Below are 27,673 nucleotides of genomic sequence, written 5' to 3' on the forward strand. Positions count from 1 at the left end.
GGCCACCTTAGAGAACATCCCTCTTAATAGACAGCTCAAAATTTGGGGACCAGGGCATGGTCACCTTATCAGAGGTGTTGCCCATCTATCTTTTTTCCTTCAGAGACACATGTTGTGTGACATGTTTGAATTTACACGTGTGTGTGTGTGTGTGTGTGTGTGTGTGTGTGTGTGTGTGTGTGTGTGTTATTGAGTGCCTGCTAGAAGAGTACAAACCAGACCAGTAAAGTGATGGTGGAGTTGGATTGATGGCAAGAGGTCTCCCATCTAATAGGCTTCAAAAAAAGCCACACTCAAGGCTGGCTTTAAACCAGTTGCTTCTGACTGGGCCTCGCACCTAAGGGCCCTGCAGTAGGGTAATTTACTTTTTGAATTTTTTTCTACACAAAAAGTAAAAGTAATAGAAGAAACAAAAGTGGTTTTGTAACTATTTTTCAAAGGTGATCTACAAATTTTATATTTGTTTCCTTGTAGGCTTACATGGATGCTAATTTATATTAAAATGTGCTTAGAGCCATTTGGTCCATTAACTCGCATACACTTTTAAAGTGCATTTTAAGTGCACATTTTGATTGCTTTCCATTCTACCATATAGATATACAGTCTTTAATAAATGTTATTTATATCTCTAAGGTTCTACAAACCTTGGCTGTGAACCTGGGGCCCTGCAAAAAATGTTTCCAACTGGACCCACGGCTCCTAAGGCCGGTCATGATCACATTTGTACTTTTCGGAGCCATCTTCCCCACTCTGAGCCCCACACCAGCAGGCTGACTTGGGAGAAGCCTCATCTGGCTTTCCTTGTTTGAAAAATTGCATGAGCTATTGCACCTTGTTTGTAGAGCACATTTGAACCTGTGAATGAAAGCTGCCTCTTGGGAGCTTCCTGACTTGGAGTAAATTAAGTTGTTGGCAACACTAAAGAAGAATCTCCACCCCCTACCTGTCCTCACTATGGCAAATTCAATCAAGGAGTCCATGCCAATTGAGCAACTGGCCTCCAGAGCGAGATGCTGCATCCTTGCAAAGGTGAGAAACAGACTGAAATACCCACTTAAGGCCAGAGATTAGCAGTCAAGGGTCATCAAGTCATAAAAGGTCACTTGTAGAGTTCATCTTACAAAAGATCCCATACATCCCTATGAGAATACATGGTATAAAAAGTTGGGTCACACAACCCTCATGGTGTTGTCCACCTTGCTGTCACTGTGTTTATTCATTTGACCCATTGTTGCTGTCAAACGTCCTCATGCCATCCTTAATCCAGGACAGGTAACTGATCTCTTTCCAAGCTTTTGCCCTTTCCCCCCACTTCCCTCTTCAAACACAACTAAGAAACTTCAGCTACAGCACTTTTCCTGTGCCTGAAGTGCTGCAGCTATCTTTTTCTGGGCTGCCTCCCAACGCTCACAAGAACACAGCTTAGGCTCCCATGATCTACTTTCCTCCTTACAATTAGCAATGGCTACAGCCTACTCTCTGGTTTTACTTTTCAAGCCCTTTCTGCCTTCTGCACCTTGCTTTCAGACCAGGATATTTCTAGACTGGGCAGCCCAATTGCTGGGCAGTCCAAAGTGGCATGCACTGTAGCAAACAGAGGTTAGGAGGCGGCTGGAGGGCAACTCGGGGTAAGGGGATATTTTCTCCTTTCCCCTAGTAATGCCCCAGCCAGCCCTATGGGGCTGCTTGGATCTGCACCAGTGAAATTGCTGGCAAAAGTCCAAGCAGCCCATGTAAGGTTGGAGCAAGGGTGTGCACCTGCACTGCTGCAGCCAGTTCCATCCCACCTCCCAGGTCCAATCCCAGGTCCAGGGCCGTTTCACCCCCCCCCGATACACCCCCCACCTCCAGAATGCCCTTCTTGGCTGGGCAGCCCAATTGCTAGGCTACCCAGCCCAGCACCCCCTGTGCCAGCCTGTGTGAATGACTAAGTAAATACATTACATTGCTTTTTATTTTGATTCACTCTCCTGGTTATTGTAAAATTATCTCCATAATAAAGTTCTTCTTGTTCCACTTTTTTGTTGCCACCCTCTGTTATATGCTGAACCACTGAAATGGCCACTGCATTCTGTCCACAACACAACCAATAGTGCTCCTCTGTGTGTGCATGTTACTCATGTTCTGAAAGCACATCTGCACACATCCCTTCTGCACTTTTGCCATGTCTCAGTGTTTGGAGCAGCTGATCACCTTGCTAAGTATTGGTTCACAGACAAAGGTCGCAATCCTAACCAACTTTTCAGCACTGGCATAGCTGTGCTAGTGGGGCATGCACTGCATCCTGCAGTTGGGGGCAATCATGGAGGTCTCCTCAAGGTAGGGTAATGTTTGTTCCCTTACCTCAGAGTTGCATTGCCCTTATGTCAGTGCTGGAAAGTGGGTTAGGACTGTGGCCAAAGTTTCTGAACTAGCCTAGGGAAAGTACCCAGGATAGTGATAGTGGAGGTTAATATTCAACTTGTATGTTAACATTCTTGCCAGCATTCCTCCTTCCATCTTTTTCTTTGTTTGGATTATCTGTGCCTTGCTTTTTATCTTTGCATTTTCCCCCTCAATTGTTTTGATACCTTCCACATTTGTTTGATAAACTTCCTGCATTTTTATGGTTTTACCAGCCTCATTTCAGTTCACTCTGGAGGGAACCGGATTGCCTCATCTTCAAGAACACCAGCCTGTGGTCTGTCTGGCATTTAAGGGGACTCCCCAGGGATTTGTGGGCAGAAGGTTTCCCAGGCCTTCTGTCTGATTTTCCTTGACCTTGGGTGGTGGCAGCAAGAAGACTACTTTCAGGACAAGATGGGTGTCAGTTGGCGCCTGTTTCCTAGCTGGTCATGGTACCCTAGCACGTCTAACTACCAGTGTAGGTATGCAGGCAAATGTGTGCTATAGCTTCTATTGGAAGCACCTCTTATTTATTAGGAGCTCCCATATGAGGAGCAAGCTTGGTTTGAACTGGGATACACAGGGAATGGGGGCCACTTTGAATCAAACACATTCCCCCGAAGCAGTGATTCACACCTGAAGTGGTGATTGGCCTTAGATAGTCTGCCTCAGTGGAAGGACCGTTCATAATTCCATATGTTAATTGGGTGTCAAATGAACCACACACCAACTTAATTCAGGGCCCAGTCCTATCCAACTTTCCAGCCACAATGCAACCACAAAAGAAAGGAACAAATGTTCCTTTACCTTGAGGAGGCCTTTGTGACTGCCCACCTCATCAAGAGGTTGCAGCACAAGTCATCGTGACACAGCTGCATCAGTGCTGGAAAGTTGGATAGGACGGGGCCCTCAGTGGCTCCCATGCTCTTGGAGAGGCAGTGGCGTCGCTAGGGGGTGTGGGGAGTGCGGGTTGCACCGGGTGACGCATAAGGGGGGTGACATGCACTGGGGGGGTGATGCGCTAAAACCACAGCTTTAGGGGCAACCCCGTCATGCCATATACCATTGGATGTGGAATTCCCAACGGAATGCAATGCAAGAAAACAGAGTGAAATAGCTCCTTTCCTTCAAAAGTTATGGTCAAAAAAACAGAAAGAAAAAATGCGTGGAGCCCTATGGAAAGTGAAACTGAGCTGAAAAGTGAAAGTGAAATTGCGCATTTATTCACGAGTAGGTATACTTTCCATAGTCCATCAGAAAGGGCAGGCTGAGAGGAATCAAACAACACCAGAATGGTCCCTATGCAATGAATGCAGCCCCAAAAAAATACCCAAGAAGGAGGTCCCTCCCTCCCAGCTGCAAATGTATTGAGCCCCGTGGAAAGCGAAACAGCCTCATGGTCACGTTTACTCACAAGTAGGCAGATGTGCCTTGGCTTGTGATCAGGTCAGGCAAAGGGGAATGTGAGGCCACAAGAATGGACCCGATCGATGGAACTGGAGCACAACAAATGCTCCAGAAGGCAACCTCTCTCTCTCCCCCCCCCCACTAAAAAGAACAAAAAAAGAGGCTTGAACTGGTAAGGGTTTGAACTGGTTTTCTATTTTGCACTTGTAAAGCCAGTTGGGTCTTTCTCTTGATATGCTTGAAATAAAAGAACTTTAAACTGGGCACTGGGAAGGGCTGAAAATCTTACTGATTCTTTTTTTTTGGGGGGGGGGGGTGTTATTGCATGCAGACTACAGAGAAAATTCACTTGGTGGAACAGGGCTGGCTCCCCCTGATTTAATTATTTCTTTTATTTTAATTTAATTATTTATAATTATTTATTTTAATTTGCTTGATGATGTCTCTTCTGGCCATGACAATGGGTCCTGGACATATTGTCATTCTAAAAAGTGGGTCCTGGTGCTAAAAGTTTGAGAACTGCTGCAATAAGGTGTTAGTAAGTTGACACGGGGGGTGTGAGACTCTACAAGTTTTCATAATTACTAAAATCAGAATTTGGTGGAATAATACCATCATGTTATATATCAATCAATGCGTAATTTCATGCAGAATGCAATGAAACAAACCACATTGAAATATCTGTGTTCTATCAAACGGTAAAGCCAAAAAATCAGTGGGGCGGGGTAACGGTACATCACCACGCCCACCACCTGGGGTGTTGCCCCGCCCACTGCATGCAGGCCTCCCGCACCTGGTGACGCAAATCTTAGTGACGCCACTGTGAAGAGGGGAGATTTTTTTTTATCTCGCTCCGTACTGGTAATAATTTTAAACATAATTCTGTTTAGCAGTGATAACATGGTGTGAACTTAGCAACATATGGACTTAGCTGTTAAGATAAAAAATATCTTAGGGCGGCTGTAGAGATTATTTGTTCAGATGCTTCTCAGAGTTGTACTGATGAAGATAATGATAAATCGTTGCAAATCTTAAAACAGCCAGTAATTACAGTTTAACCAGCACTCTCATTCCTTCCTAGTGGGCACTGGGGGCCCCAATGGTTGGTTTGGGCTGATGGGCAAAATGACAAAGAAACTTTCTGTTCTCTTTGGAGCCATGTGAAAATATGGGGAGAGAATGGGTATTTGTATTTGGGCTATGTGTGTGTAGTATAGGATATATGTTAAAAAGAAAGGGCTTAACATGACCCAGGAGAAGTCATTTTTTGCACATTGGGGGGAAAAGTCCCAACTTCACATGTACATTAATAGGGTCTATGATAAGCAATCTTGGGTTCATGCTAGATCAAGGAGAAACCTCCCTCCCATCCCCAGCAGCAGCATGATCCTGGGGATCATGTTGCTGCCTTTCCCCTCCTCCCTGCCCCTTTAAAGAACAGGGACAAGTGCTTCCCTGGCTGTTGGGTCACAATCCATCGGTTTGGGAACCACTGCTATAAGCCAAACTACACATGCCAAAAATATAAGGGGGTATATAATAAACACCAAAACACCAAAGTGCACTGGGGGGGGGGGGAGTGAGGATTTGGAAAGTGCTCATGTGCCTGATCTTCCACAGGGAAATGTACAGGATGGGTCAACATGATCCTGAGCAGAATCACAAGTCACTGAGAGACCTGATTTGTAATGTGCACCAACTGTGATCAGTAAAACATTCTGTAGATTTCTGTTGTCGGCACCTGAGGAGAGAGGATCATCAGTATCAATGTTGAACTGGTACTAAGTGAATCTTCAGTTTGGTTTCTCTTAGCACCTGGTTATTTTGAATCTGTTGTTCCACTGAATTTATTAGTTTTACATATTTTTACATTTATTACTTAAAAGTGCACCTTTGTCGTTCCTCACCATCCCCTTTGATTACTGAGGACAAGAGGCCTGACTGTGCCATTCTCTTTGGCTTAGGCAGAACCTCACAAAGGAGCAGGGAGTCCTCTGCCTGAAGAGGTGGATTCACTCCCTGGTGAAGGGAAAATGGGGCTGAAAACTCCCAGCAGAAGAATGGTTTCTGCTTCCCCAAACGTTTTCACATTGGAACTCACTTTTTAGAACAACCATCTATCACAGCGCACTAGACCAAAGAGGGAGAGAACTAGAAAGAAACAATTTTTATATATTAATAATAATAAAATATTAATTGATAATTGGGCTCCCATGCTCCTGAGGCTGCTAGAGACCTTACATATAGTATGTGCGCCTGGACATTTGCTAGACTCCCCCTAAAATGGAGTTTAAGGACGTTTCCCCAAAACTTTTTAGTCATTCCAGGAACCGAGAAGGCTTCAATGGAGAGCAAGATGTACACTTAAGGGACTTCAAGACCAGACAAAGGCTGAAACAGGGTACACACATTATCCAGGCACAACAATTACTAGAGGAAATGGGAAAATGTGACATTTTAATTTGGAGGTATGAAGATTACCTCATACCACAGGACAGTATTCCAGTAATTCTGTTCTGCAAACCAGGCAAGAGTACTTGCAAAGTTGTTGTTGTTTACTGTTTCAAAAACCTTTTGCAAACCACCAAACACAGGCTCGTAACTCACAGGTAGGTTCCAATGTCCGACCCACAATTTGGGAAGACTGGTCTAAGATCTTTGGCCCCCAACCTAGGCTGAATTTGCCACTGGAACATTTCCTATTGAACTTTTTAAAATCTTAGACTAGAAGAACAGCAGAAGGTTGCTCTGAGCCTAGAAAAAGTCAGATCTCAGCTGCTTACAGTCATGGGAGCATGTCCAGCTCAAGCCTTGATTACCCCCATTGCAGATTCAATCTTGAAACCTGAATTCAATAATGTGAAAATGTTGCCTTCCTCACAGTCCCCTACACCCAAATCACAAAAAGTAAAGCAGGTGGTAACACAGGCCTGAGGAACACAGGGAGCCTTTGGGTTCTTCAACCACTCCAGTGTCATCCCCCTCAGAACTAACTGCTCCAATAATGGCTACCACTCCACCAGTCGGCATAGTGGAGGAAGTACTTGGTCAGCCCAATGAATGACATTGGTTTTGCACCGGGTTCCAGAGACCAATGATGTATTCAAACTACTTTCTTGGAATGTAGCCAAATGGAGGAGGAAGCTTAATGATTTCTTAAAGCTCATGATGTAATTCTTCTACAGCAGTGGTTCTCAAACTTTTAGAGAGATTTACTCCCTAAGTAAGACTTTGTGGAGGAGGGGCAAGGGCAGCGACAGATCCTCAGAATCACATTGCTAAGGGGGGGGGGTGAGGGGTGAGGGGTTGCTTTCACTTACTTTCACCAATTTAGGGCTTCTGGAGGCTCCAGGAGGTGTGGGGAGCCCCACGCAGCCTTCCTCAGTGTTCCCTGATGCTTGGAATGTTGCAAAATAAGCGAGTGCAAATCACTTCCTGATTGCAATGCAAAGGGGAAGTGCTTTTGCTCACTTATTTCCTGGGGATCGCATCGCTGCTTCTCCCCTTACTCATTAAAGGGATGGGGAAAGCGACCCAACAGTTTGAGAACCACTGTTGTACAGGAAATGTGGGCCCAGGAATATGTCTTCTTGCAGGGGTTTAAAACTCTTACTCCCTCCCTGCTCAAAGAGAGAACCCTAAGGACAAGTCCCTAGTGAGGCTAGCCATCTACACCTTGAGGCATCTAAATTCAGATTTAGTAGTAATGGTAGATAATTATTGCAAAATACAGGCAATTAAATTGGTATTAATTGATTTAGCACTAATAGTAGTAAATGTGTATATCCCGGTTGTTCCTAATAAGGCTCAAAGGGATCAACAATGGAGTTACCTGAGGCAATTCTTGGAGGATTTGGAGCATAGGCAACCCTGGGCGCTTGTGATTTTAGGGGTGGCCTGAATGCATAGGTTGGCCAAGGGACAGGTGATTTTTTATAAAGCTCTGGATGTTCGCAGGGACTCTTCCCTCCCCTACCTATGCTCCTTTGAGAGATGCGGCAGCCTGTCTTTAGCAAATTTAAGTATACTTAGGAATAGTGTCTGGCTAAATGGACTATTAGATTTTGAGAAGGGGGGGGATTTCACATATATCTCCTCATTAATTTCTAATGTGATTGATTACATAATGATCCCACTCCCCTTATTGTCACATCTTATTGAGTTCCACATGGAGGAGCCGGCTGCCAGCGATCATCTGCCATTCATTTGTCATTTTGATTTTTACACAGGTTGTTTGACCCAGAAGGCACTGGGGACAGTAGGTCAAGCATTAACAACTTTGCCATAAATTAAATGGGACAATTCAAGCACGTCAAAGTTTCAGGACTCAGTTAAGAGGGAACTAATGGAACTAATAGGCCCCACAAGGCCCCTTGTGGGGCCTATAATATCAGCTGCAATTGACCCAGGTGAATTGATCCTATTTGTACATGGCCTTATTGAGGTGATAATAGCTGCTCTAGAGCAGACCCCAAGGCAACTCAAGGCTGGTCATATTTTTGACCAGTGAAGTTTGCTTGTGCTCCAATTCAGACATAAAAAGGATCTATAAGGAGTACAGGGAAGTGGGGCAATTGGTGATTCCAGACCAGTAACAATCTTGAAACAACAATTAATGGAAGCAATTAAGAAGAAACAAAAGAGTCAAGGACAATGGAAGTGTTTATCTCAGGCCATTGGGTCAAGAAATAACAAGCAATTTTGGGATGTGGTAGTAAACTTCTTTCATAAGGGTGTGTATGATCCCACAGCAATCCTTTTGCAAATTTGGGAGCAGCATTGTCTGGTCATTTTTTAATGACCATTCCAGGATCTCTTGGCCCTGGGTGATATTCTTGACACCAATCTTCACAAATGGCCTTAACTGGCAAAATTAAGGATCTTATTGCCCAATTAAAACCAGGGGACGCATCTGGTCCAGATGTGTTTTCACCAGATCTGATGAAAGCAAATTCTGAGTGGTGGGTTCCACTCCTTTCTCAAATGTTCACAGTGGTCAACAAATTGGGCCTTAGGCCCAATGGGCATTAATTGTCCCAATTTACAAAATGGGTGGTAACAAATCTCCAGGCAGTTACAGACCCATTTGAGTTTTATCAGTGGTGGGAAACAGTATGCTAAGAATCTAATGTACAGCCTATCTAATAGGATCCATGGAAATAATATTTTGGGAACAGAACAAGTGGGATTCAGGAAAGGCAAATCTACAGTAGACCATTGTCTGGTCCTTTCCCATCTGATTAATAAACAGATACTGAAGCCTAAGGTTCATTTGTTTGTGGCCTTCATGGATTTGAAAACAGCCCTTGATACCATAGGTAGAGACATTATGTGGGACAAACTTTCTCACCTTGGGATGGATAAAGAACTCCTTATCTTGTTGAGGCACAAGCTATCAAATGAGAGTTTTAGTTTCAGAGAGGTGAATTATCAGAGTCAATCCTGATTAACAAAGGAGTTAAACAAGGCTGCATCTCGCTCCTACCCTGTTTAATTTCTTTATAAGTGACCATGCTCTACAGCTGAAATGTGTTGATGCCTATAGTCCCAAATTAGGAAACTTACATGTTCCACTGCATTTATATATAGATGACATGGTCTTATTGTCTGGTACGAGAATGAGTTAAAAACGTTTGATAATTAGTTGTATAGATTTTTTTCAACAAAAACAAACTGCAATTGAATTATGATAAATCAAAGATAGTTGTATTTGGAAAATCTTGGAAACCATTCTCTTGGACCTTTAATGGGAACAAAATAGAACACGTGAAGTAGTTTCAATATTTTGGCATCTATTTTCATTTTAAACATTCATGGTCCCCTCACTGTAAAGCTATGGAAAACTCTGCCAACGTCATGGCACAGGCCATCAAGCATTTTTACTAAACCAGAGCAATGCCTACGTTCCAGCTCCACATTGGCCTTTCATGCAAAAACAGCTTCTGTGTGGAATTTCCATGTGGATGTCAGCATTTAATTGAACAGTGGAGAGGGTCCAGGTGACATTCCTTCGTAAAATCCTTGGTGTCACAGGATGTGTATCATACGTGACTCTCTGTCTTGAGTCAGGTCAGTTGAGACTGGAGATGTTGACTTAGCTTAGGGTTTTCAGATTTTTATTGAGAGTGCACTTCCAGAGAGATCAGGCTCTGCTCTGGAGTCTCTGTTGGACTCGGTACCTCCTCCAGGGCTTGCCCTATTTGTGCATGGACTTTAGACCAGGCTTTTAGAACCTTGAGAGTTCTAAAAACCTTTGAAACCTTTGATATATAGCAGCAAGACCTGTATGGAAATGCTTCTAAGGTTTGCTCCCCACTTTGTTTTCAGCCTTTAGTCACATTTGGCAGGAGGCCTGAATATCTACATTTTTTGGAATATCCCCAAGAGCGAAGGTGCTTACCCTTGCTAGGAATAATGTTATCCCCTCTGAATTGTTGTTTAGCAGATTCAGAGCATCACTGTTATGGAGAGACTCTGCTCTTATGGGTTGGGGGATCACTCTTCCATATGCTATTTTACTGCCCATTATATCAGGACTTATGGTCATGCTGTCTTACTCCAATCATGGACACCTGTTCGGGCTGGAATGACCTAGTCAAAACTTGAGATATTCTAGTGGAGTGGATAGGGGGTTATCAGAGATGATGGCTAAGTATATAAAGCTGATAATAAAGAGACACACCTCAACGGTGGTTCCCAATTGTTGAAATTTTGTTATGATATCTGATTTTAACATATGATAGGAATGGATTGGGATAACTAATTGTAGAACATATGTTGTGCTCTGGGTGTAAATTGATTATGCCAATGAAGGTTCTAATTGATTGATTGATTGTCTCTCTTTTCTCAAGAAAGCAGCTTTGGTCTCCTTGCCCTGCAACTCTCCTTACAACTAGCTATGGCTACACCGTAGCTTCTGGATTCAATTTTCAAGTCCTTTCCGCCTTCTGCATCTCTTTTTCAACTCTTGGCCTCATGCCCTGACATTGTGGCCATACTTTAAACCGAGGTCCACAGAAATGTACAGGTAGCCTTGCTCTCAATCCACAACATCATATTAGTGCTTAATTTTTAGCTAGAATGTTAACATCCTGGGCAATCTTTGCTTTCTCCCACAATCATCTCTTTTTACATGACCCAGGCATTGGTTTCCCCCCTTACATTTTCCCCTCTGTTTCCTCCATTGTTTTAATATGTTTTGCAGCTTTTAAATAATTTTTTTTACTACTGCATTCTCCTGGTTTCAGTTCACTCTGGGAGGAAACCAATTTGCCCAGTCTTCCCAGAATGCCAGCCTATATTACTATCGAGTTTTTAGGAAGAACCCCCCAGATTTTAGGGCTTCTGGACAGAGGTTTTCCCCAAGGCAGCCTCCTTCTGTCTGATTTCCTTTGACTTTGCTTGGTGGCAGCAAGAACTAAAATCCCTGTTCAAAGCCATTTTCAAGACAAGATGGGATGAAGTGAGAGCCAGTTGCAGGCCAGTGCACCCCAAGCCCCTCTAACTACCCCAGGGACAAAATAGGTATGCAGGCAAATGCCTGCTCAGAGGGGTGCTATCAACTGAAAGCACTTCTTATTTGTTAATGGCTCCTATGTGATGAGCAACCTTCATTTGGAAACAGGGCTGCTTTGGATCAATCAGATGCCCCCTGAACCAGTGATTCACAGCTGAAGTGGCCCTTAGATAGGCTGCTTCAGTGGCAGGAATATTCATAATTCTGCGTGTTAATTGGTCATCAGATGAACCACAAACCAACCTAATTTAATGGCTCCCATGCTGGAATTATGGAGTGGGGAGAAGATATTTTTCCTCTCCTCCACCTACTGATCATAACTTTAAACGTAATACTGTTAGTAGTCATATGGTGTGATCCTAGCAGGGGATGCGTTGAACTGTTCAGATGCTTGTCAGTGCTGATCTCATGCAGATAACTGATAAGACTTTGCAAGTCTTAAACAGTCAATAATTACAGTTTAACCAGCACTGTTATTTTTTCCAGTAGGGCCCCCAGCAGTTGGTTTGCGCTTTTGGTTGAAAATTGCAAAGAAATGTTCTGTTCATTTGGGGCCAGGTTAAAATATGGGGGGGGGGGGGAGAGAAAGGATATAAAAAGAGCAGGTTTTGGGTTACCAGACTGGGAATTATATTATCAAGCAGTAGCCCTAAAGGGGATAAAAGATTGGGGACTTATACCAAATTCCAAAATTTTAATTTTAGAAGCACATGATTTACAAATAGGCTGGCATGCATTCCTGTTTTATGATAAAGTCAAACAGCATGGATATTTTAGACAACATATTTTAAGAAGATCTTTAATTTGGATATGGGAACAGATAAAATACAAGATATACGCTAAATTATCCAGATGGATAAAACCGCTTGAAATAGCAACTAATCCGAACTGGATTTAAAAAGACCAAAATAAATCATATAACGATCTGCTGAATATTAAAGAAGTAAGTTTGAGTTAGAAGAGAAAGGAATAAAATTGGACTGCTGGAATGAAATGCAAATAAGAACAAGATTACGAGAAGACCAAAAAATAGGTTTTTATGAAGAAGATATAAGTTTTGATAAAATATTTTTGATTGATGAGGGGAAATATATTAAAAAAATGTACTATTTTCTCCTGGAGATAAGAACGGAGGACGAAATAGTTAAAGATGCAATGGTGTGCTGGGCAAAAATTTTTGGATATAATATATCGATGGACGACTGGAAACAAATTTGGAATATAAATATTAAGATAACTAGTGTCTTTTAAAGAGAATTTATATAAAATGTTTTATAGATGGTATTTAACTCCAGAGAAATTAGCAAAAATGTATTCTGGGTCATCAAATAAGTGTTGGAAATGTAAAGAGGTTGAAGGAACCTTTTATCATATGTGGTGGACATGTGAAAAAGCAAAGAAATACTGGAAAATGATACATAAATTTTTGCAAGAGATATTGAATTGTGTATTACCATTCAAACCAGAAATATTCCTCCTCAATGTGACATCAGAAATTAAAGACCAATATAGAAAATACCTTACTGTGCATATTGTTACAGCAGCAAGAATACTGTTTGCGCAAAACTGGAAATCTACAGATGTGCCAGCTAGAGAAAATTTAACAGACAAAATTTATGAAATAGCAGAAATGGAAGTTTTAACAGAAAGAATGAAAGAGAGATTTAGGTAGAGTAAGAAAATATTGGAAGCCTTTTTATGATTGGATAGATAATTTTAGTTAAACAATATCGAGTGTTTTTTTATAATGGCAAATACGATAGCTTTTGTATTGAAGATTATTGTGTTTTTTCAGTCGTTTGATTGCTTTTCTTTTTCTTTTTTTGAATAATGCATGTTGTAATCTAGGGCCATATCTTTATGTGTAACCTGTGTAGTACCTGCCCAAAGTCTAAACCATTTTCCTCACCTGTATCTATAATAAATAAATAAAATATTTAATAAAAATAAATAAATAAAATATCGGGGGGGGGGGGTAAGCATATGTGTTTGGGTTATTTGGGTGCATATTGGACATATGTTAAGCTGTAAAGGCTTAAGAGAGTCATTTTTTGAATATAACATACACATTAAAAATTACCCTCCTGTGCTTGCCCTCCAGGTGGCTGAGGAAGGGCTCCCACCATTCTCCAGTCCTCCTGTTGGTTTGAAACAGGACAGACAGGGAAGAAGGATGTGCTGAGAGCAGCTGAAGGAAAGGGGGGGAAGGGAAGAGGCAGGGGAGGGTGCTCCACTTCTCCCTGTTCCAGTCCATTTGACTGCTTTCCTAAGCAGCCGGGCAGGTGTGGAGACCACAGGTGATACTTCCTCCCTTCTTCCTCCAATGCCAGTAGGAGAAGGAAGGGACTGCCACTGCGCCAGTCTAGGCCAGTTTGTTGGTGCCATGCCAAGGGATGGCAGGCAAATGCAGGATATGTGGGGAGGGGGCACATGTAATCAGTTCACCGCTCTCTCCCACTTTGCTGCTTAACACGAGCCTTTCAGGCTGCTTCATGGACAGGCTGGCCCTGAGAGGAGGAGAGACTGGTGCATCATCAGTTAGTGGGGAGCAGCATTAAGCACCCCACCTCATCTTGATGAGGTCCTGGAGTGGCTCTGGACACCAGCTTTGCAAAGACCTCAGAGAAAAAAGCAGGAAGCACCCCCCTGTCTCTTCTCACCATCCTGTCTTGTTACTGAGAGGAAGAGAGCTGAGTCTCCTAGCACAAGCAAATGGTTCAGGTCCCCATGGCCTAGGCAGAGTCTTGCAGAATGAAGCAAGGGGTTCTCCACCTGAACTGTTGTTTTTCAGGTCAGTGGTCTTAAACTATTTCATTGACCACGACCGCAATGAATGAACGACAAAACTGGAGACCCACTGCCCATCCTGCCTAACTTTTTTTTAAAATTATTTTTACTTACCATCCAGTAAGCCCTGGAACTGTCCATGAGTCTTCTTGGACATCTGCCACTACTTCTGATGGCGTATGTCCATGGAGAAAAGAGGAATGCAGAGCTCCTCAGCAGAGGGGTTAGGATCCAGTGTGTGACATTTCTGCCAGATCTGCTCCCTTCTGCTGCCTCCCTACTCCCTTCCTCCCACCTCACTGCCTAGTTTCACCCCCAGTCCACCTCACACCCTGCTCCTACCTACCGCTACCTTACCTAGTCTGGTGGGTGCAGCAGAGATGTGGAGTTGCCGCCTCGTGCAGCAGCACATACAGAATGGCCACCTACAACACATTGTGCACACTATTAACAACCATTTTACCACAATGTGACTTCTCCTCTCGTAACTCCAACTCCTGGATAGGATTCAGTTGCCAGGAAATCCTTGTGTCTGTGCAGCAGCATTCCTATACTCTGTAGTGCCTGAGGCCGCATCTCCAGGGGTACTGCCCTCCCACCTGGAGGTGCCATCCCCAGCTCCTAGTGCCTCTCCCTCGGAGGTGTTCTGAGCACTGGAAAGGCCATCCACAGCTTCCCTGGCACTCAGAATGCCTTCTAAGAGCTGAAAATGTCACTTCTGGTTTTCAGCCAGAATCCGAAAATGACGATTTTGGCCCCTTGAAAGCAGTCTGTACATCAATGTCATCAAATTACCAATGCAGTTATGTTCAGCCTGAGTGGAAGATGGCAAATTCTTAAAACAGTGTCTCACAGAAACACATGAATGAGGACTGTTAATTCATATTCTTACAAACTCTAAAGTGAACATTTCTCAAGTGCAGGAGTGAATATGTATGTCTTAACAGGGGCATATCTGAGGTTGCCTTGGGCACCACTGGGCCCTGGGCACCCTGGCCACCAGGCACAGACTTCCTGGGTGGTGAGCATTAGCAGCAGTGCACCCCACATCCAAGGCACTTCAGGAGAATCCTGGCTTCCAGGGGGTTTGATTGTTCCCTGTGGTTTGGCCCACTTGCCCTCCCTGAGGTCCAATTGGCTCTGAAATAGAGCCCTTCTGGTAGGAGGAGTGTAGTGTACAGCATGGGAGGGTGACGTGATAATGCATGGGGGTCATGTTACCATGTTATCGCAGTGCCTGCTCCAAGCACCATTAGGCCCTGGGATGTGGTTGTGCCTAATTTAAGGGGGGGGGAGTGTCCCACCACTATCAGATGTGGAAAACATGAACCCAGCATGATGAGAGACCATGAGGAACAGTGCTGCAACATGAAGAAAATAAGAAGATATAAATGCAGGGAGTATTGTTTATTTCATGAATGGGATGCATTGGGTGTTAGCAGGGTCAGAGAGAGATGTGTGTAGAGCAAAACTACAATTGATATGCTTTCATATCTAGTTCAGTATGTGCAAATTTTCCTCTCAGATACTCAGATAAATTTTGCTCTTCAAATTATTGTTAATAAACAATCGCCATCTGGAAAATTGGGAACAAGGCAAGGACAGATTACAATATTTGCAGATCAGCATAGATCTCCTTTGCTGTTTAATAGGGACACTGCAGGAACTTTTAATAGGAACTAGCTGGCTAGTGTCTTTTAGTTCATCTTCTCTCTCCCATTCCCAGAGGAGTAGCTTCATTTTAAAAATATTTTCAGGGCTATTTTCTAAAAATACTGATATGTGTATAAATGAATAGCTGTAGATGTAACACTTAGAAATTTGAAATAGCATGGTGAGAGGAGCAAGACTGATGACTGGCCCAGCGGTTGATGATAGAATGTATGCCTTTCGGACAAACTGCAAACCAGGGCTCATGACCAAAGACCAACTTAGATATTCTAGCTGTCTACATTCTTTCAGGCCCTAGCAGGGGCAAGTCAAGGAAAAGCTGGGAATGACAGCAGATGGTATTTTTCTTCATGACATTCCTCATCCCATAATCTCTTTGATCCAAGGAAGGAAGGCAGCGACACGGGTATATGCTGATGGTGGGACTTGAAAGCCATAGGAAACAATTCCATGGGCGACCCCATTGCACACCATAGCACTTCCTGAATCTCCCTGCGGAAAATAGAAAAGAACAGAGGGGAAATATTTTGGAAGGTGTTGTGCAGAAATGGCAACAGGGATTGACCAGAAAGGGTATTGTTCAAGAGCCCACAACCATCGGAGGGTCCAACAGAGAAACCTGAATTCCCTGTATCAGTGGTAGCATCCAATGCACCATCAGGGGGTGGGTAGGGGGTACCATAGGGACCACTGGGAATGATGTTGCCCTTCTCACTCACAAACTCACACCCCAGTAATTTCTGATTCATAAAGCTTGACTGGATGTTCTGTATGAGCCTAATTTCAGGTCTGATGTTGGCAGACAGCCCCATTGGGGAGTTACCAGGGCCCACTTGATTACTGCTCTACTGATTATTCCCCTACCAGGGAGGATTGGTCCAGGTGGCCATTATGTATCATTTTTCCAGGACATTGAGGAGGGGAAATTGTGACAATGGGGGCTGCCATTTCCCCCATAACAGAAATTACAATGGGAACAGTAATTACAATGAGAACACTGTGGGGAAAAACCTGCCCTAATCTCCGTTAGAAGGCAAGCTTGATCAATTCACATGGTGGAACATTTCCTCAGATAAAAAAGGGTTCCTGTGTACAGACAGCAAAGAAGTCAAAGGTAGTTTTAGAAAACAGCTTTCAAAACTAAACTAATTCCATGGCATAAACTGCTAAAGCCAAATACACAGAAGATTTTTCATGTCCTTGAGCCCCTCAGTGTGCATTGATTTAAAATTCTTAGGCAAATCTTGAAACCTCCCTGGCAAAGCCATTGGATTGTAAGTTCTCCACTGGGAAAAACAACATGGAGGTACTCACATTACTGACATCACAGAGCTTGGAGCGGCTGCCAGCACACATCATCTTGTCTGAGAATTCTGGAAAGAACTGGTGGCACCGCCTGCGGCCGGGGATGGTGATGTTGGTCTCAAAAAGTTTGGGTGTGGAATACCGCCTTGCGTCAATGCGACCCCATCCAGCCACAATACAGTTTGTGTTCTTAGGGAGGTCATTGTCAGTCTTGGGTAAAGGAATAATTTTGATGTACTGATTGAGCTCAGCTTCCCGTTCCAACTTTCATATAAGAAAAAGGTGAAGAAGGTTCTAGAAGATTGTCCTATCTTTTAACATAATTAAAACTGGAGACATGATTAACTCATACATGCAGAAAATATAATAGTACTTAGAAAATATATGAGAGTAAAAAGTTCCCCATCCTCAGAAGAATCCACTCCCTGTGTTGCTGCATTAGTCATTGATCTGGTTATATCTTTTGACTAGAACAGGGCCAGGGGTGTCCAAACTTTTTGGCAGTAGGGCCACATCATCTTTCTGACACTGTCAGGGGCCAGGAGAAAAAAAGAATTAATTTACATTTCAATTTTGAATAAATTTACATAAATTAATATATTAGAGATGGAACTTACATGAATGAATGATGGTCTTGCAATAGCTTATGGCCTATAAAAGGCCTGGCACAAAGCAAGGCCGGCCTTTCCTTCACTGCCGTTGCTGCATCACAGACATGAAACAACAAGCAGTGGAGGGAGCCCTCATCCCACAGCTCACACAAGAGGTCGAACAGTTGCCCGCATGCTGAGAGCAGTTACGTCGGGCCACTGTGGGCTCCAGCAAGTCTTCAGAGAGCCAGAGGCTCATTGGAGACTGGGGTCTCCTCACGGGCCGGCTTGGGAGTCCCCAAGGTCCGCAAGTGGGCCCTGGGCTGGGGTTTGGGCACCCCTGGACTAGAAGTACAGTCCATAGTTAAGCCCTATGGAGATGCAACAGCCTCCAGTAATAGTGGGTGATTCTGCTGTGGTTATCCATCAGAGGTGAAGGATCTATCACAATTGAGAGGCAGAGAGGATGGTGTAAGTTGCACCACATATTTTTTTTCCAGAATTTCTTTAAAATGATGCTGCTCTGGAACATTCTGAGGTTTGGTTGCATAAAACACATACTGGAGGACGCAATGGAAAATAAAAGCACCAAATAATCATCTTTTCTGTTTCCTCTTACCTTCAGCAGAAGGATATCATTGTACGGTATGCCACCAAGCAGTTTATACTCTGGATGTGGATGGTAACTTTCAACTGCCAACACTTGCTGGGTTTCTTCTACAGCATCCAAATCATGAGCTCCGAGAATGACCAAGGTGTCTCTTGGAATAGTGATAAAAAGACAGTTGATTTTTAACAAGCTGATCATCTCCAGTTCAGAACACGCAGAGATTGTTGTGTGTGCCAAGTGCCTTTTGCACAAGGGTAATACATGCTTCACTTAGATCTCTGTTATTCATGTAGTGCAGCATGCTTTTTCTCATGAATATTTCCCCTCCCTTTTAGAGGCAGTTATTAGAACCTCATGAACCTCTTGATCCATTCACTACTCACCCTTCACAGTGGGCTGCAGTCATCACCCACTGGGGGGCCACCAGGAACCCCCCACAGTTAAAACCTCCATTGACTTTCAGTGCCGCTGCGTAAGGTCGTGAGTGTGGCCTGGCTTCATGGCCTCCAACAATCTGATGTCGCAGAGTATCTGAAAGATGTAGAACTGGATGGTGTGCTTTTCCTTCTCAAATCATAGATCATGCCTTGCCTACATTCCAAGTCAGACTACTTCACACTGGATCACATTGGATCACACTGTGGGAGCCTCTGACAAGCCCACAAGCCAGGTATAAAGTCTAGCTCTGTTCCCAGCATTTGTATTTGAAGATAGACTCTGCACATGGAGGTTCTCTGTGCTTTATCAGGAGAAGGATTGGTTGAAGAGGTGACCTCAGAGGGCAAACACATATGAAGCTGCCTTCTACTGAGTTAGGGCCTGAACCAGAGTTTCATACACTGGCTCACCACTGGCGCGCACTGTCGCAAACATGCCATAAGGCATGTTTGGGAGCCTTACTGGAGCTAGCCCAGCACAAGCCTGCACTGGGTCAGCTCCAGTGCTGGGCTCACAGTCTGCCACTCAATGCTCTGTGCGAAGTGTTGGGTGGTGGAGAGGTAAGTCGGGGCATGGGGTAGGCAGGGAGAAGGCGTCCCAAGGCAAGCGGAGGGTGGGGAGTAAGCATGGTAGGGCGGAGAGGGGCGGGACTAGTGGGCCTCAGCTGCACCAAATCCAGAGTCCCATGTCTCGCAGCCTAACACTAGTCATGTTGATTTTGCAGTGGCTAAAGAGCCGCTGCAGAATCAAGTAGCCCCATTGCGGTTGTCCCCTTCTCCTGAGGAGCCTGTGGCAGCTGCCCAGTGTGCACAGTATACCACAGCAGCCATTTTTGGCCCCGCAGCAGCCCCATGCACTGGGCAGCTCAGGACTGGGCTTGCCCGACCATTAGTCAGTCTCTCTCAGTAGTATTGTCTATACCAGGGGTCACCAAACTAGAACCTGGGGGCAATATCTGGCCCACCACAAGATTTTATGTGGCCCACAGCAACTTTTTTTTTACTCATTATACACCATTACTTTGTTTAAGCATGGCATTGTTTCTTTGTAATTGCCACATTTCTCTTTTGTTCTGAATCATATCATGCTGATTACAAAAATGATTCAAGTAAAACTTATTCATTCATTTAAATTTCATTCAATCATAAAACTGATTTTTCCCAGCCAGCAAAAATGTTTAAAATATATGATGTGGCCCTCATACTGAAAAGTCTGGAAATCCCAGTCTTTACTGACTGGCAGGGTTTCAGGCAGGGATCTTTCCCAGCCCTAGCTGGAGATGCTCCCAAGGGACATTTCTGCTTGAATGTAAGCAGGGGGCTCTACCACTGAGCTACAGCCACTCTGAACAGGTCTCCCCTGGTTTGTCTATAGCCACTGGAATCCAGACTGCCTTCTCTCCCTTGGTGTGAATAAGGAAAAGTGTATAGAAGGACTTCATCAGTGGCCTCTTCTCCCTAGCTTTCCACTTTCCTGCCACTTCAGCATCTGTAGACATTCCCTTGTCAAACAAAGGTGATCTCTAGTGTATTGGCTGGGAGAGTGAGCTGCATGTCAGGACCTCCCTGGTTTAGATTGCTTTCTGCTATGAATGACTGAATTTCTGTCCCCTTTTTAGCTTTGCAAAACATCTAGCCTGAAGAAGAGCCCCAGAGAACAGGGTACCTTGCATCAGATTCTGGGTGTTTTTGGTTGTGGCATTTGTGAGTGCCACCAACTAGTCCGTTACCAACTGACTGCTTCAGTTGTTTTCATGGGTGGACCAGCTCTGATCCCAGCTCCTTGGCTGATTTATTGAGCAATGGAGGGAAGCAATGACAGCAGTACTTCTAAAATGGCAACAAGGTAGAAAAGTACCGTCTTTCTGCTGCTGTTCTTCATGACCTCCTGTAAAGTTAATCAGAGGGTCAGGGCCCATGAAGGGGCTTACCGGGAGGCAGAGGGGGAAAGGCAGCAGTGGCTGCTATTTCTTTCCCTGGAACTATACAACAATTCCTAGGTGTCCCAGATCCCCAGGGCAGCAACATGAGACTGAATATCTGAGAATAGTAGAATTGCACTAGGAGAGAAGAGACAAACTGCTGCTGTGCCCCAACAATTCCCTAATAAGTATCCCCATGGGCCCTAGCTTACCAGGTGGTGGGGAGTAGCGGCAAGAGCAGGAGACCCTCACTGCTTCAGGGGTTGGCCAGGCACATTTGTGAGCCAATGAGTGGGCACATGGGAAGAGGACATCCATGTGGAGCCCCTCCCCGATTATCAAAATGTGCATCAACTCTTAATAGCAATATTCACCAAGGCCTGAGGAATCTGCTACTCACCACCAGGTCCCACCTGCGTGGACAAGAGGGCAGTCAGAAAAAAGCAAAGGCTCTGATGCTGCTCCATTTCCATCCACATGAATTTCCCTGGGTGTTTCTCCAAACTATTTGAACTTACTCTCTTCTTTCATCTCTGTTTATATAGACCAGCTATCAGTTAGAAACCACATGACATGAACATTAGATTGTTCTGCTCCCATATCTACCATCTCTTCAGTTTTAGGCAATGATAATACAATGGTTCATTTTTTTTTAGAAAAGAAGACATTGCTGGAGGAGACAACAGAGGCAGGAGGAGAAAGAAAACAACCAAGGGGCCACTGAAATGAAAGCTGCTTTCTATTCCGAGTTCATTGATTAGGGATGACTGGGACCTCTCAATTCTGTGCCAAAAAGTCTTGGTGGAACTAGGAATGCCTTTCAGTTCTGTCCCAAAGCCAGAGTGGATTTAAGAATTTCCACATTTAACGTTGAGACCACAAATGCATCTTAAATTTATCATATGTAGAAAGTATGTACTAGATCACATGTATAGGCTCCATCATCACTACAACTCCTAGAAACGTCATGCCTGTATGAATGGGGCATCTAACAGATCTTACATCACAGCACTTCAAATACAAGGTTGCTGGCTCAGTGCAAGCCCGTGCTGGGCCAGCGCTGGGCAGAAGACAGACAAACGCCATCCGGCACTTCAGGTGAGCACCAGATGGCAGAATTGTAAGTCAGGGCATGGGGGAGGCATTCCAGGGCAAGGGCAGTTTGGGGGGTAAGCGGGGTGGGAAGAGGACAAGAGGGGGTGGAGATGGCAGCGGGCCCTGCTGCCATATCCTAACTCCCCTCCCATCCCAGGAGACCAGACACGGGTCTCCTTGAATCTGCACCTGCTCAATAGCAAGGAGACCCATCGGGGCCACCTTATACTCCTGGAGTGTAAGCTCCCTTACCCTGAGGAGACCTGATGCTGCTTCCCAGCCCCATGGGATGCAGCAATCTCCATTTCAGGGCTGCTGCAGCCTTGGGCAATGGGAATGGCAATGCACTGTTAGAACAACAGTGATGTCTGCTTGAACAATAACCAAAACAAAAAAAGGTACAGTTGATTCACCACAAACTTAGCAATTGTAGCTCAGAGTGTGCAGAGGAATAATTATGTATGTGACAAATGCCTGTTGCACCATTGTGATGAAGGCCCCACTTGAACCCAGAACTCCAAGATCCCATTGGCTATTTCATTTAGGCCACTATCAGGGTTGCCTCCGGTCCTTGTTACAGTCAGAAAGTTGGTGAAACTTTTGGCTCATTGTCATGGACTGCTGCACTGCAAAGGCCCCTCACACACACACACACACACACACACACACACACACAGACACACACACACACACACAGACACACACACACAAGTCTGTGCACTTTCAGAGCTACTATGCAAGGTTGTGAGCAAAGTCTTACTTCCTTGTTCTCCAACAATCTGTGTGCGGTGCTTGAAAGTCACAGAACTGGACTTTTGGTTTTCTTTGGGGTTTGATTTCACTTGTCATACATTTAATTATCTACCTGTCTTCCTAGGATTTTGTCTAATTATTTCTTTTAAAGACTAAGCTATTAGCAATCACCAAGTCTTGTGTTGAAGGATTCCATACATGTAATTAATCATATGCTCATAATGTACTATCATAGCAACCCTTAACAGCAACATGCACCAAGGCCTGTGGAATCTTCTTCTCACCACCAGATCCTAACTGGGTAGATAAGAAGGCATTTCAGAGGGAGTGGCACGGACGCAGCTCCATTTCCGTGCACAGGGGTTTTCCTGGATGCTCCACCAAACTATTAGACCAAAGTACTGCTTGTTCTCTTCTTGGCTTTCTTTATACTATAGATTGGCTAGTGCAAGTTAGAAACCACATGACTTGACTGCTTGATTTCCCTTCCTACTTTATCAACCATCTCGTCAGGTCTAGACAGCAATATTAGTAGATATATCAATTACTTGGAAGGGATGTTAGGTAAGAAGATAGGCATGATGTCTATGATGTAGAAGTGCATAAAGAACCATTACAAATTAAACCTTTTAATATTCTAGATGCATTGATTAGAGATGGCTTGGTCATCTGGTTCTGCTCTGGAAAATTTAGATTCATATCTTTACTATTCTCTAACCATCTCTCAGAACTGGTAAATATGCCTCTTGAGTCAGTAATACCTCATTCTCTTCAAGCTTCATCCCTGAGTCCAAGTTTAACATGAACAGCTAGGAGGGCATCAAGTCAAGTTCTTTCTTCCACATAACACTCATCACCAAGAGTTTTGCAGTCCTGCTCCTGCTAATCAGGCAACATTCAACAAGAACTAAGAGGCTTCTGGGCAGCAGACTACAGTATGTCTTTAAGATTTTCCATGCCTTAGGAAGAGAGTGAGACCTGAGAAAGCCAGAAAATATTATTATAAGACCATCCTTGGACCTGGGAACTCCCTGGAACAAGTCATCTGTTCCCTGGGATCTGTCCAGAGTGCTGAAGTACCTGTCTAATTGCTCTTTTATTAATCAATCCAATAACTTTTCCCCAAAAAAACCATTTTCAAAAAAACAGATCAAAAATATTTGATCTCTTGCTGAATTCCATCCATTCAACCATCTGTGGTTTCAGCCTTATTAAGATTGGTTGTTTGTCCTGTCTTCTGGATAGTGCCAAAGTGCAATCCAGTGATGAAACTGATGGCCCTCTTGCTGGGGCCACATATACACACACAGAAGATAGACATAAAAGTGAATGCTGAATGTCATTTATCTTTTTCTCTTTGTTTTTTAATACCTCAGTGGTGACAGCCAGGAAGGCATGAGAGAAAGAGCAGAGACACAAAAACTGTGTGTAGCCTGAAATGCATGGGATTCATCTCCTTGTCCATAGAGAGAACACCTCCTGCCTGTCGTGCTTCTCCCTCCCTGCCTCCTTCCTCATGCAGCTCTGCTGCTGCCCTCCCCAACTCCTGTTGCTTTCAGTGGCGTCACTAGGATGCACGTCACCTGGTGCGGGAGGCCTGTGATTCATCCCATGCAGCGGACAGGGCAACACCCCAGGTGGTGGGCTTGGTGATGTACCATCGCCCCGTCCCCACTGGTTTTTTGGCTGTACCTTTTGATAGAACACAGATATTTCAATGTGCTTTGTTTCATTGCATTCTGCATGAAATTATGCATTGGTTGATATATAATGTGATGGTATTATTCCTCCAAACTCTGATTTTAGTGGTTTTGAAAACTTGTAGAGTCTCACACACACACACCCATGTCAACTTACTTATTGCAGAAGTTCTCAAACTTTCAGCACCAGGGCCCACTTTTTAGAATGACAATCTGTCCAGGACCCACTGGAAGTGAAGTCATGGCCAGAAGTGACATCATCAAGCAAATTAAAATAAATAATTATAAATAATTAAATTAAAAGAAATAATTAAATCAGGGGGAGCCAGCCCTGTTCCACCAAGTGAATTTTCTCTGTAGTCTGCATGCAATAACAGCCCCCCCCCCAAAAAAAAAGAATCAGTGAGATTTTCAGCCCTTCCCAGTGCCCAGTTTAAAGTTCTTCTATTTCAAGCATATCAAGATAAAGACCCAACTGGCTTTACAAGTGCAAAATAGAAAACTTTCCCCTTACCAGTTCAAGCCTCTTTTTTTGTCTAAAAAGTGTGTGGGGGGGGGAGAGGCATTCATTGGATCAGGACCATTCTGATATTGTTGGATTCCGCTCAGCCTGCCCTTTCCGATAGACTATGGCAAGTACGCCTACTCATGACTAACACGTGATACAGCTTGGTTTCACTTTCCATAGGGCTCTATGCATTTTTTCTTTCCGGTTTTTTGGCCATAACATTTGAAGGAAAGGAGCTATTTCACTCAGGTTTTTTGCATTGCATTCCACTGGGAATTCCACATCCAACAGTATATGGCATGAAAAGCCATATTTTAGCACATATTTTAGCATATTTTAGCACATCATCACCCCAGTGCTCGTCACCCCCCCTTGCACGTCACCCGGTGTGGCCCGCAACCCCATAGCGATGCCACTGGTTGCTTTTGCCTCCCTTTGTGATGCAGCATTTGTTATTTAATTTAATTCTTTATGAGCACTGCTTTGCTGCTGTGCAATCTTACTCATGTAAAATAAAGTAAAATGGGCAATACCTCAGGCTGCAAAGATGACAGAAATGACATAATTGCCTGCCTTGCAGCTGCCCCTGCTAGGGTGGAGATCCAATTCTAATCTGAATTGCAGATGATCTAATAGAGGTGAATCTCCTTGCAGACTGCAGCCCTCTCTTGCCTGCTTCCCCACTGCCCCTTAGTTTTGCCTTTTAAAAAGCTATGGCAACTTTTATACAAGCAAGTTCATTGGGAGATGTCTGCATCCTCAGTTTTTCCTTTTGAGAGGAAGTTTTTTTTTTGCAGCTCTCTCTCTCTCTCTGTGTGTGTGTGAGAGAGAGAGAGTCAAAAGGTGGAATACAAATGCTGCTGTTGTTGTTACTGATTAGATGTTTACTCTTGTTTAGATTCTAAGGCACCTCTGTCGGCCCATCATCTCCGGTGTGGAGGTGAGGGAAGTGGTGAGCTAGTGTCTCCAGTGCTCTAGTCCACCACTCTCACCTCTTCCAATCAAGGGAGTGGAAGGAGCAGACTGGACTGGAACATCCCCAGGTAAGCAAGGAGGAGCATTTGGCATGTCTTTATGGATGCTAGGAGGCCTTGGACTGGCCCTGGAAGTAAGAGCCAGTTTAAACCACAGCAAAAGGAAGATCTTGCAACTCTCTTCTCTCTCCCAGGCCTGGGGGGGGGGGCGGGACGGGACGCCCCAGCCACCTCCAACTCTTGTGTAGCTACAGCATGTAGCATCAAAGCGTTTATCTGGAATTGCACTAGAAGGGTGGGTTTTGAGAAAAAGACGCCGGGGGCAAAGTTAACACTCAGTGCATTAGCAGGGAATCCTTGGAGGCTCTGAGGAAGAACTGCTAATATAGATGTGTTTCCAGGGGACCTCAACAATGAGGGACTCTTCGCTACCTAAGAAAAAGGTGCGGAGGCTGAGAGCTTGAACTGGGGCAGTCTCTGGAGACGGTGGACTCCAGAGATAACCCCAAGATCACTCTATGCTGGATCGCATCATAATCCCGAATGCCATTTTGGAGAGGATTCGGATAGCTGGGTGACTCCCCTCCCCAAGGCCTGTATATAATATGATAACAAATAACAGCTTCAAACTGTGAGTAACCAGCTCATTAAAAGGCTATAAAAAGAACTGCAATCAAGAGGTTGGAAGGAGGAAACGATAACTTTAAGATTATTTATGTTGGCTTTTAGCCACCCAGAGGAGAAGAAAAACTGACTTTGAATTTAAAGAAGCCCCTGCTGGAGTAGCTTTTCTTTTTGTAATAAGGGTGATTGGAAGAAAAGATGATAGACAAGATAAATAAGGGATCACCCTTTTGTAATGGCATGCATGAAAAAGAAATAAACAAGTAAGCTTTAACTGCTGGAAAAATTTTACTTTCATTTTTGTAGCCAGAGGCTTGAATCAGGCTTGAGTCAGGCCTGAGCTTTTAAAGACATACTAACTTGATTTGATATTGTTATTGACTTGAACTGGATTACTGACCCACCCCTTTTGTATATATAAATTTGAGGATTACCCTTGACAAGAAGGGAAGTAAGATAATAAGACTTGGTTGATTCTTTAACTACTGGAACAACTCACCTTCGTTTTTACAGCCAGAAGCTTGAGACAGAGCTCTTAAAGGCATTTTGGCTTGATTTGACATTGGTATTGGCTTGAATTGGATTACTGACCCACCCCTTTTGGATATAAAATATTTGAGATTTTAATTTTGGATTTGAAGAAATTTTGTATAGGGAACTGAGGTAATAGATTCTGTTTTTAGGTTTTTGGAGGAAAAAAAGCAGAAGGGGTCAAGCTATGGCCCAGTGACTCTGACCCTTCTACCTGTTCTCTCTGTGATCCTTGTGGGGTGTGGCCCTAACCCTTTATCCTTCCCTTCTCCTCTGAGCACTTCTTCTTGTCCTCTGACCACCGACCTGTTAAGATGCACACACCAGGGCTCTGATGCCTAGGCCATCTTGAGCACAAGGCATGCAGAGCAAGACAGCTCCAGGGCCTTGCTATCTCTAAGTGTTAGCTGAACCTCTGATCCTAATCAGATGCTGTAAATATACACTCAATGGAACTGATGCAGCCACAACCAGCCCCTTCCCTGGCTGCTCCCTTGCTTGTGCTGCCTGCCACAGGAGGCTCAAAGTAGCCGCTTCTCCCACACGTGGGCATGCAGCTGCTGCCTGCCTCCTCTGATCCTGTGGCACACCTGAGGCAGCCTCGTGGCACACCAGTATTCCATGTCACAGCGGTTGAAAACCACTGCTCTAGAGGCACATGGACACTTTCTAAATGGCACACACAAAGTTGCAATTTTTTAAAAATACATGAAATGCAAAGAAAGCACTGCAGCACTTTTCAGTTTGCTTGATTTCTTTGCTACTCCTTACACAGCACACCCCCAAGTTTCTAATGCTGCAGTAGATGCACTCAGGGTGGCTGTGTCTGCTTGATTTGCTGTGGTTGGAAAATGGAGA

At 44.2% G+C, this 27,673-nt stretch overlaps 1 protein-coding gene across 1 annotated transcript; it reads right to left on the bottom strand.

Moving 5' to 3' along the window:
• Nucleotides 1-15,487: 15,487 nt before the first annotated feature.
• LOC136659034 (mast cell protease 1-like) lies at nucleotides 15,488-21,112 on the bottom strand. Its single transcript, XM_066636047.1, has 5 exons — nucleotides 21,031-21,112; nucleotides 18,655-18,802; nucleotides 18,281-18,422; nucleotides 17,081-17,335; nucleotides 15,488-16,258 (listed from the first exon to the last, which is right to left on the bottom strand). Exons 1-5 carry the CDS (start codon nucleotides 21,107-21,109, stop codon nucleotides 16,127-16,129), a joined length of 756 nt encoding a protein of 251 aa, XP_066492144.1. The 5' UTR covers nucleotides 21,110-21,112; the 3' UTR covers nucleotides 15,488-16,126.
• Between the last annotated feature and the right edge of the window lie 6,561 nt (nucleotides 21,113-27,673).

The sequence above is a fragment of the Tiliqua scincoides genome, chromosome 8 (genome assembly GCF_035046505.1).
Source record: "Tiliqua scincoides isolate rTilSci1 chromosome 8, rTilSci1.hap2, whole genome shotgun sequence".
NCBI classification, from domain to species: domain Eukaryota; kingdom Metazoa; phylum Chordata; class Lepidosauria; order Squamata; family Scincidae; genus Tiliqua; species Tiliqua scincoides.